The sequence below is a fragment of the Oncorhynchus masou genome, chromosome 29, assembly GCF_036934945.1.
Source record: "Oncorhynchus masou masou isolate Uvic2021 chromosome 29, UVic_Omas_1.1, whole genome shotgun sequence".
NCBI lineage: Eukaryota > Metazoa > Chordata > Actinopteri > Salmoniformes > Salmonidae > Oncorhynchus > Oncorhynchus masou.
This window is the reverse complement of record NC_088240.1, coordinates 28,869,671-28,881,074: the sequence shown is the minus strand read 5'-3', so window position 1 is coordinate 28,881,074 and position 11,404 is coordinate 28,869,671. Positions and strand designations below refer to the sequence as shown.

The 11,404-nt window shown below is 41.3% G+C and overlaps 1 protein-coding gene across 1 annotated transcript in view; it reads left to right on the top strand.

The window, feature by feature from the left end:
* LOC135519548 (low-density lipoprotein receptor-related protein 1B-like) overlaps positions 1-8,780 on the top strand; it is a 234,398-nt gene extending 225,618 nt beyond the window's left edge. Inside the window, exons 85-88 of the mRNA XM_064944782.1 lie at positions 3,360-3,450; positions 3,695-3,845; positions 4,736-4,810; positions 7,445-8,780. Coding sequence (XP_064800854.1) covers positions 3,360-3,450; positions 3,695-3,845; positions 4,736-4,810; positions 7,445-7,585 — 458 coding nt within the window. The 3' untranslated portion in view covers positions 7,586-8,780. The remainder of the gene's footprint in view (positions 1-3,359; positions 3,451-3,694; positions 3,846-4,735; positions 4,811-7,444) is intronic.
* Positions 8,781-11,404: the final 2,624 nt, after the last annotated feature.

The following is an 11,404-nucleotide window of genomic DNA, read 5'->3' as shown; positions in this document are numbered from 1 at the left end:
AAGAATGTGGTGATTGACAGAGTCTAAAGCCTTGGCCAGGTCGATGAATACGGCTGTACAGTATTGTCTTTTATTGATGGCGGTTTTGATCTTGTTTAGGACCTTGAGCATGGCTGAGGTGCACCCATGACCAGAAACCAGATTGCATAGAGGAGAAAGTACGGTGGGATTCGAAATGATCGGTGATCTGTTTGTTAACTTGGCTTTTGAAGACCTTAGAAAGGCAGGGTAGAATAGATAAAGGTCTGTAACAGTTTTTGTCTAGAGTGTCTCCCCCTTTGAAGAGGGGGATGACCGCGGCAGCTTTCCAATCTTTGGGGACCTCAGGCGATACGAAAGATAGGTTGAACAGGCTAGTAATAAGGGTTGCAACAATTGCAGACCGCTTGCCTTCCCAACAATGGAACAACTACCATTTTTGGGTGGAGACGAGACCATCTCGTCATTATATACAGTATCCCTGCTATACAGCTCAACTCCACATTTCATTCTAAATGCCCTACTGCTTTCAAAATACATTTTTTTCAACTACAAAAAAAAAATCTTTGCAGGACACAGATTGTCCTGACTTCAAATCAAATTTTATTTGTCACAGGTGTGAATACAGGTGTAGTACAGGTGTAGTAGACCTTACCGTGAAATGCTTACTTACAAGCCCTAATCAACAATGCAGTTTTAAGAAAATAAAGAGTTAAGAAATGATTTACTAAATAAACTAAAGTAAAAAAAAAAGTTACAATAAAATAACAATAACGAGGCTATATACAGCCGGTACCGGTACCGAGTCAATGTGCCGGGGTACAGGTTAGTCGAGTTAATATGTGCGGGGTACAGGTTAGTCGAGGTAATATATACAGTAGGGGTAAAATGACTATGCATAGATAATATACAGCGAACAGCAGCCGCGTAAAAAAAGGGGGCGTCGATGCAAATAGTCTGGGTTGCCATTTGATGAGCTTTTCAGCAGTCTTATGGCTTGGGGTTAGAAGCTGTTAAGTTGCATTTTGGACCTAGACTTGGCACTCCGGTACCTCTTGCTGTGTTGTAGCAGAGAGAACAGTCTATGAAAGAGTGACTGGAGTCTTTGGCAATTCTTAGGGCCTTCCACTGACACAGCCTGGTATAGAGGTCCTGGATGGCAAGAAGCTTGGCCCCAGTGATGTACTGAGCTGTACGCACTAGCCTCTGTATCGCCTTAACCATGATAGTTTGTTGGTGATGTGGACACCAAGGAACTTGATGCTCTCAACCTGCTCCACTATAGTCCTGTCAATGAGAAAGGGGGCGTGCTCGGTCCTCCTTTTCCTGAACTTTCAATAATATCTGAATTGCTTCACCTTGCTTTTCTGGTTGGCTGGATGCAAGTTTCACCATCCAATTATCGACAGGAGTACAAGATTCATCATAGCATGAAACGTGGTGATACGTTGGCACATGAAAATGATTAGAATAAGTCAATTATTGCATTCTGGCCATGCTGGCTTTGTCGAGCTCCCTGAGACATGAAGCAGATAGGTGGAAGGGCATACAGGCTGTCGGCAATTTTATTAATGCGCATTTTGCCTAAATGGGTAATGGAAACACTGTAACCGCTTCATTTTTATCTAGGTGTGATGTCATTACGTCCAACTGTTTTTATCGACACAAGTTAGTTAAATGGAACACCGCAGCAGGCAATTGTCGCATTTATTTTCTATGCAAACTTTCAAAATGTCGACAAAGAATCACTGGACAATTTAATGGAAACATATCTTGGGATTAGGGATGTACCGACATGACATTTTTGGCCTTTACCTGATATTTTCCTTGCCAAAAAAACCTGATACTTATTAACTGATATTTAGAATTGTAGCGGCCTTTTAAGAATTCTAGTACAGTTAAATAGTTGAAACACACACACGCACACACACACACTGACCGAAAAGTTATTTTTTGGGCATTTACATAACGTCCACATTACCAGTAAAACATAATCAAAACCTATTTATTTCACTTACTTGCTGTGCTGTTTCATTGTTCAGTCGTTTCATTCTCATCCAGGATTTCATCATACATGTCAAGCAGTGAAGTTACAGCTCTGTCTGTCCTCGGCGTGCACTGTCACTGTGTCCGGTTCCATCTTGTCCAGCTGTGTCTGTGACATTTCACATAAACCCTGTTTCTTGTCTGCATCGAAGTAGCGGTCCTTGTATCTAGCATCGAGCATGGTGGCGACACAGTAAAGAGGCTCAGTGAGAATGCCACCAAATCGCTTGTTCACAGCCTCAAGTAGAGTGCTTTTGCAAGTTTTAACACCACGGTCTGTGTCGGCAGTTTTGTTGAGCAAGCGTTTCAATGCCATGACAGAGGGTATCACGTCTGCCGCAGACTCTGTTGGTAAGCTTATTTCTCGAGTCAGTTGTCCGAATGGAGCTAGGATTGTGTTCATGTTTCAATCATCTCAAATGCCATTGAAATGGCAGCAGCGGTATGAGAACCAGCACATTCTTGAGCAATACGGCTTTCCAGTAGGAAATCCTCGTCGACCCACTGTGCTGTCAGACTCAGCATGCTCATGGGGCTGACATCGCTGGTCTAAATGTCAGTGACGCTATTACTGTAGCAAGTAGCTCATGGATGTGCGTTTCAGCAATACTGTGTAACTCTGGTAGGGAAACATCTGAAAAATAACGCCTACTTGGTAGTATGTACAGTGGCTCGAGGTGCTCGACCAGTCGGCGAACGCCAACATCATCCACGTCAGAGAATGGTTGACTGTCAAGGGCAATGAATTCCATTATCTTGGCGTTAATGGATTTTGCCTTTGAGTTGTCTCGCTGAAATACTCTTTCAAATGACTGCTCGACTTGAACTTGTTTAGTTGTTGGAAGTGTGCGCTTAGTTTTTTTCTGCTTTTGTTCTAGGTAGTCGCTGAACGTCTGGGGGCGATGCACTTTCAAATTAGTAATTAGGTTTTTGGTATTGAAAGATTTCACTTTCTCCTCTCCTCAGGAAATAATAGCAGCACAAACGTTGCATATGGCCTTTTTGTTATCTTCCTTTGAAACTTCAGGATAGATCCACACAGCAGACTTTGTGGGCCAGGTTAGGAATGCTGTGTTGCACATGTAGCGCTGTATTTTTCGTGGCGTCATTCCGTCATCTACCTACGTTATATAGGTATGCACATCAGCTTTGACATCGGTTTTGGACATTGGCATTAAACTAGACAACGGGCTGATGCCAATGTTGGAATTTTTAGCTAATATCGTCTGATTCCGATATGCTTACCGATATATCGTGCATCCCTACTTGTGGTAACAGTAACAGTAAGCCTACATTTTAATGCAATTCCATCCTTTATCTTTTCTCTGTTTCAGGGAGCATAGCCATCATCGTGCCTCTGGTCCTGCTGGTGATCTTGATCACAACAGTGGTGGCAGGCATTTTCATCTGTAAACGAAGGCAGAGGTACAATAGGTTAAGCCTAATAAGTAACCATGTTGGCTGTTATGTCCTGTGATATGTGTTGAATGTCTTGTAATTTGGTTTTTATGTGTATGCCAGGAATGCCTGTATTGTTGCCAGACAGATTTCCATATAGGACAATTAAGTATTCAATTCAATTTCAATTGTGGTGTGGTTGGTGATCTCAGGTACAACATACCATATATTATCTCCTGATAATGAGTTCTGGTTGTCCTCCTTCTCCCAGGGGGAAGCGGGTGACTAGGCAGCCCATGACGAATGGAGGGATAAACGTGGAGATAGGAAACCCTTCCTACAACATGTATGAGGTCGACCACGACAACCATGCAGATGCTGGCAGCCTTCTGCGACCAAACTTTACACTGGACCCTCATAAGGTTTGTATTGTCAGACTATGTACAAAATCAGCCATTAATTTTGCGTGTAATAACATGTTGTGTGAATGCAAAAACACTCAGATTAGTAGAATATTGTAAGTGTGGATTGCTGAGGAAAACTGTTGTTCATGTTTCAATATTTCATTGGGATAATATAATTTACAGAGACATAACATTGTAGTCTCATCTGTTAATACATCAGTATGCATTTTTGGTATCTATCCATTTTTGGTATCCTAGTCATGTAATCAGTAGTGTGATAGCAAAATGAGGCTTAAGAAGCTCCTCTTGTGGCATACCAGACTGTCTATCCACGGTTTGTTTTAAAATAGATGTGTAGTTATATTGGCAGATGGAGCATAAACCTCAGGTATGTGGAGAGAAACATTATTAAGGTGCTCTGTACCAAGTGAACATTTTATCTGCTGTTGATTCACTTTCTTCTTAGGTCTCAGCACTGCACTAACACTATGAATATCAAATAAATCATAACAGCTTTACTGATCTATCTTGTTAGCTAACTTGCCTGCTACCACTTCAAGCTTAATGCGTTTAGTTCTCGCCATGCCAACTTTGACATCTGCTATTGTCAGTCCCACCTGGATCCCTTTTCATTAGAAAGGTAGAGGCAGACTGAATCACATCTAGCTCACTCCTCTATCAGTGGATGCTGTAGGTGAAAGTTGCAATGGTTTTTGCAAGTTCCAAAACCAAAAATGGATTGACAATCGATGATCTCATTTTCTAGTCATCACATAATTTTTAGTTCCTCACTGATGTTGATATATCATGGATTTTCAGTTGGATTTTATTCATATACACAGCGTTTGTTGGTTGACAACAGCTTGGCCTTGTGGCATGGTGAACACGGCAGAACTTGTGTGTTGCAGGGCTGGTGTGTGAAGTCCAGTGACCCTCGCACCCTGGGCATACATACTGTGCCCAAGGAGGTGATACCTGGACAGGTGAATTCTCCCATCCTTCCCTTTAGTTTAGACCAGCGATTCTCAACTGGTGTGTCAGGAATATGGGCAAATTGAAATTATTGACAATGAAAAAGGTGGGACTGTTGTTCCCTTGTCATATAATTGTTACATTTACTATCACTATTGCATTAAAAATAGTTCTCCAGATTGCATTATGGCAACAACAACAGAAATATTGGATCGCTACTGAAACAACCTGGTTCAATTTGGGTGTCAAGGCAAAACCAGTTGAGAACCATCACCATCTCATACAGAGGGAGCCATAATGTCTTGCCATTCACTATAAAAGGAACAGATGTGCCTCCCGAGTGGCGCAGTGGTCTAAGGCACTGCACTGCAGTGCTAGCTGTGCCACTAGAGATCCTGGTTCGAGTCCAGGTTCTGTCGCAGCCAGCCGTGACCGGGAGACCCATGGGTGGCGCGCAATTGACCCAGTGTCGTCTGGGTTAGGGGAGGGTTTGGCCGGCAGGGATGTTCTTGTCCCATCGCGCTCTAGCTTACTTCTGTGGTGGGCTGGCTGCAATGCACGCTGACACGATCGCTAGGTGTACGTTGTTTCCTCTGACACATGGGTGCGGCTGGCTTCAGGGTTAAGCGGGCATTGTGTCAAGAAGCAGTGCAGCTTGGCTGGGTTGTGTTTCGGAGGATGCACGGCTCTCGACCTTTACCTCTCCCGGGTCTGTACGGGAGTTGCAGCGATGGGACAATACTGTAACTACCAATTGGATACCACGAAATTGGGGAGAAAAAAAGGAAAAGATGTGAGAACATTAGTAAATCTCCTTTTTGCAGGAAGCCTGCAGGCAGTTGTAGTGCATTTTAGTGATTTAGGTATGATTCAATTCATCTTGAAGTATTTAATACTTTAAGGGAAAGTATTGTTGCACTAGTAAAAGAGACTTCGGAATATATGCTACCGCCGATTTGGGAACTAACATCCCATTGGAAAAGCTCAGTCTTGCTAATTTGATATGTAAACTCAGCAAAAAAGAAACGTCATCTCACTGTCAACTGTGTTTATTTTCAGCCAGCTTAACACGTGTAAATATTTGTATGAACCTAACAAGATTCAACAACTGAGACCTGAACAAGTTCCACAGACATGTGACAAACAGAAATGGAATAATGCATCCATGAACAAAGGGGGGGTCAAAATCAAAAGTAACGGTCAGTATCTGGTGTGGCCACCAGCTGCATTAAGTACTGCAGTGCATCTCCTCCTCATGGACTGCACCAGATTTGCCAGTTCTTGCTGTGAGATGTTACCCCACACTTCCACCTAGGCACCTGCAAGTTCCTGGACATTTCTGAGGGAAATGGCCCTAGCTCTCACCCTCCGATCCAACAGGTTCCAGACATGCTCAATGGAATTGAGATCTGGGCTCTTCGCTGGCCGTGGCAGAACACTGACATTCCCGTCTTGCAGGAAATCATGCACAGAACGAGCAGTAAGACTGGTGGCATTGTCATGCTGGAGGGTCATGTCAGGATGAGCCTGCAGGAAGGGTACCACATGAGGGAGGAGGATGTCTTCCCTGTAACGCATAGTGTTGAGATTGCCTACAATGACAACAAGCACAGTCCGACGATGTTGTAACACACCGCCCCAGACCATGACAGCGACAGTGGGTTTGTCCCCATAGGTGACGTTGTTGCGGGTGATGTCTGGTGAGGACCTTCCTTACAACAGGCCTATAAGCCCTCAGTCCAGCTTCTCTCAGCCTATTGCGGACAGACTGAGCACTGATGGAGGGATTGTGCATTCCTGTTGTAACTCAGGCAGTTGTTGTGGCCATCCTGTACCTGTCCCGCGTGTGTGATGATTGGATGTACCCATCCTGTGCAGGTGTTGTTACATGTGGTCTGCCACTGTGAGGACGATCAGCTGTCAGTCCTGTCTCCCTGTAGCACTGTCTTAGGCGTCTCACAGTACAGACATTGCAATTTATTGCCCTGGCCACATCTGCAGTCCTCATTCCTCCTTGCAGCATGCCTAAGTCACGTTCACGCAAATGAGCAGGGACCCTGGGCATCTTTCCTTTGGTGTTTTTCAATCAGTTGAAAGGCCTCTTTAGTGTCCTAAGTTTTCATAACTGTGACCTCAATTGCCTACCATCTGTAAGCTGTTAGTGTCTTAACGACCGTTCCACAGATGCATGTTCAGTAATTGTTTATGGTTTGTTGAACAAGTATGGAAAACAGTGTTTAAACCCTTTACAATGAAGGTCTGTGAAGTTATTTGGATTTTTACGTATTATCTTTGAAAGACAGGGTCCTGAAAAAGAGACATTTCTTTTTTGCTGAGATTATATAAGGAGTAAACATGCATGTTTAATACCGTATCTTTGACTAATGTGCATGAGCTATCTTCTTTCTTTCCTGCTACCTTGCAATAACTTTTAGCTGATACGTTTATCTTTACCCTTCTTGATTAACTTTAACATAAAAAAGTTGTGTGTTGCCTCTGTATCAAGAGAAAACAAAGCACTGATGTTTAAGGGCATCTTCATTCGGGGCACCAAATTACATAGGGTATTTTCTTATGCATTGTTGACAGCTGTGCTGATGTGTCTTTGTCATATATATAACAGCATTTTTACTCCCTTAATGCAGCCCATGAACTACTCCAACCCAGTGTATGCAAAGATCTACCTTGACGGACAGAACTGTCGGAAACCGGTCATCAATATAGACGAGAGGAGAGAGCTACTCCCAAAGAAACTAGAGGGGACAATTCGCGAAACTGCCGCATAGCCTGACTTTACACTTTCTACTCCTTTTATAAGACAGTGTACAAATGTATAAAAACAAGAGGAAAATAAGAATTTTCTATTTCCTATCAGGCTCCGGTCCTCATGGTTAGGTTTGTTGGTTTTTAGCATCAGCATTACCTCCTCATTTGTGTGCTGAACACTTTTATTTCAATTTGTTTAGTTTCTGTTGTTTGCTTTATGTTTCTCGAACAATTGTTATACAGCACTATATAGTATATACTGTAAGACACTGAAGTAAAGCTGCTGATTTACAAAATACCTTATTAACACCGGAACTCTTCTGTTGTAAAGAAACGTTAAGATCGATACAATACTTATTTCTGTACCTGTACATGTCTCTCTCTTGTTAAAGTGGAACCAACAAATTGTTATTCTGGTGCAGTATACAGTACTAACGCAGGTCTCAATTTTTCTTTTCTGAACAAATATCTCATCTTTTAAAAACAATAGTAGTTCGAGGTTGGTCAAGTTATGATTGCTATGGTTTCCACTGTCATTACTTTTCTCGGAACAAAAGCTGTTTATCTTCGCAATAACATGTTATCATTTCATGGCTTCATACCTGAGTAGTGAAGCTTGTTTTCTGTCTTTGTGTTTGTATCATTTGTTTCAGCCATGATGAATACACAGGTTAGTTTTAAGATAGTCCTTTTCCGTTGACCATCTAATTCAGTATTCTACAGTGTTATAGCATCACGTTCATGTAATAATTTCAAACATATATTTGCTCTGCTTCAAATGGAAGATATTTTACTGAGGTGTCTGAAATGTGTACTCCATCTACGCAGTTCTGTTTGGATCACAGAGATGATTGAAGCTCAACATGAATGTTCTGAGAATAGTCACAGATATAGACGTCCATATTTTTTTAGGTCTCTTGTTCCAAAAAAGTATCTGTATCTACGTTACGGCATAAGGATTTAAACACGGAAAAGGATTTAACACAACTTTACGGCTACAATGTGACTTTAGAGAATTATAAAAATACTTTCTGTTACTTTCAGAAAGGGAAAGACGATAGATATAACACATTTTATAATTTTGTATTTTATTTGTATGTTTGGCTGCTTGTATTTTGAAGAAATGTATTAAATGTAAGTACTTTTATATAAATGTAAATCAATATAAAATAAAGGGGGCTTATTTCCATTTCAAAATAAATATTTTGTTTTTTTAGATCTTTGCTTGATAATGGCGCTAACATCAGACTTCAACATGATGCTACATCGCAAGTTAATTCACATAAAATGTTACCCCATGCGAGTGATGATATGAGCATGTGGCATTTTTTCCAGCAAGACACCTGTTGGAACAATACCTCACATGAAGGGATTTAAAGCTATAATCCGCAGTTGAAACAATAACAAAGCAGGCATCCCGCCTCTGTTTTGGAGAAATGTAACTACTCTCAAGTTCACAGACAGAGTTATGGATGCAAGGACTAACAGTTGATGACATAGAAATTGTGGTGTTCGAGGCAGTGTTTAAATTACATTTACGTTGTTTACAAATATTGGCTTTAAAAAAGCTTATATTTTGGGTTCTGATTTATAAGGCATTTATAAGTTATATTTTTCAAGAATCAATGGGTATATATCATTCATTTATAAGTCCAAAAATGGATTAGTGACTAAGGGTTCTAGCTTTAAGTGGTATAGCTGTCATATTTCCAGGGTTTGTATGGTCCCTGACCTAACACGTCAGTCAACAGCTGACACATCTTATCTGTTGTATGGAACAGGCTAAGAGGACAGGAGGATTACTGTGTTACCAGTGTGCGTATCGGTGTGTGTGCTTGTTTGAAGTGTGTGTATGAAGGCCAAGTGCATTAATTACCTCCGACGATGAACACGCCAACAACGCCCACCACACAGCACACCAAATGGAAGTTCAGTCCATGAGAGTTTTAGAACACAATGGCCGATCATCTGCACCCCTCAGTGTTTCACCTGCTCTGTCACCATGACAACCGTACAACGAGGGAGGACAGACTGACTGATTGCACTTTGTCCAGAGTGCTGCTCCCTGCTCCATCCACTGGTATTTTCCTCCTCTGCTATCAACATAAATCTGAGCAGCTGAAGTGCTGCTATTTGGGAGGCGAAAGTGCTGCTATTTGATGTGGTGTAGCTCTGATATGATCTCAAATTCGTACCAGGTTTTGAGTCTCACTGAGTATGTTTACATGCACATTGGTAATTATATATTAAACTGATTGTGGCAGTAGGCCGGGTATGGCAATAATCATGTAAACACTACTCTGCTAACCTTAATCGGTGTAAGATAAAAAAAATCTATTTAAACACCTGCTTTTCTAAGCAATCTTTGAAATTATTAGGACACGTAAACAGCTTAATCGGTATTCCAGCTGTGTATTTGATCTGGAATGTGCCAGCACCAGTAGCACAAGCCTCCACGTTATGCGCGAGTGAAGTGAGTTCGGAAAAACTGAAAGTATGCATTTTAGAAATAGTTTTCAATATAATATATATTTTTATTTAACCTTTAACTAGGCAAGCCAGTTAAGAGAAATTCTTATTTACAGCGACGGCCTAGGAACAGTGGGTTAACTGCCTTGTTCAGGGGCAGAACGATTTTTACCTTGTCAGCTCGGGGATTCGATCTACTGTGGCAACATTTCTGTTACTGGCACAATGCTCTTACCACTAGGCCACCTGCCGCCCCATATACAGACTTTATATGTCCAAACTCAGAATCACATAGGCTTCGCAAAAATAACGTGGTCACTTTGGTGGAACATTTTTCATTTTGATTGGCGATATTCTGCATTTACTTCAGTCCCTGGTAGCCTAGCAGTTAGAGCGTGTGGCCAGTAACTGAAAGGTTGCTGGTTTGAATACATTCTCTGTTAAGGTGAAAAGTCTGTCAATGTGTTCTTGAGCAAGGCATTTAACCCTAATTTGCTCTGGGGGTGCAGTACTACCGTGGCTGACCTGGTAAAACAACACATTTCACTGCATCTATCCAGTGTATGTGACATTAGTAAGGTAACCAGACTTCAGATGTGTCCATGTAAACAGGATTATTAGGGAACTTGTTGTTCTTGCAAAGCATGTAAACGTTTTAAACTATTATATTAATCTGACTATCCACAATAATTGTTTTACTGTGTGCATGTAACAGTACTCACTGCTGTCATTAGGACTGCATTTATTTTAATTGAATTAGCCACATCAAGGATGTAGTCTTATGAGTTAATTTATTCCAAGAGCCATGTAGTGATACCTGTCAACAGTATGTTTGTGATGTGGTTTAAATTAGATGCACTGAGAGTGTGTGTTGACAACAGTTGAATGCTTTAGAGAACTGTCAATACTTTTTATTAATACATGTAGTATATTTTTGCCCTTGAAGATGTGATTATCTGCTAATTGCATATTGGTGATGAGGTGTTCATGTCACACTTTGAGAAACCAACTGTTGAATGTTTAGCTACCAAACTGTCAAACATGGCAAAATGTTGCGTTAACCTTGAGGATTAAGTTGAATATTGAATGTTGGTGAAGTGGGTTGCATTACAGTTACCTACTGTGAGAGGAAAGAAAATGGTTTGTAAGTGTTTTACTACAAAAACAATAAACTGTTAAAACATTACTATATTTCTGACATTGCAGATGTAAACTGAGTGTATAAAACATTAGGAACATCTTCTTAATATTGAATTGCACCCCCTTTTCCCCTCCGAACAGCCTCAGTTTGTCAGGGCATGGACTCTGCAAGATGTCGAAAGCGTTCCACAGGGAAGCTGGCCCATGTTGACTCCAATGCTTCGCACAGT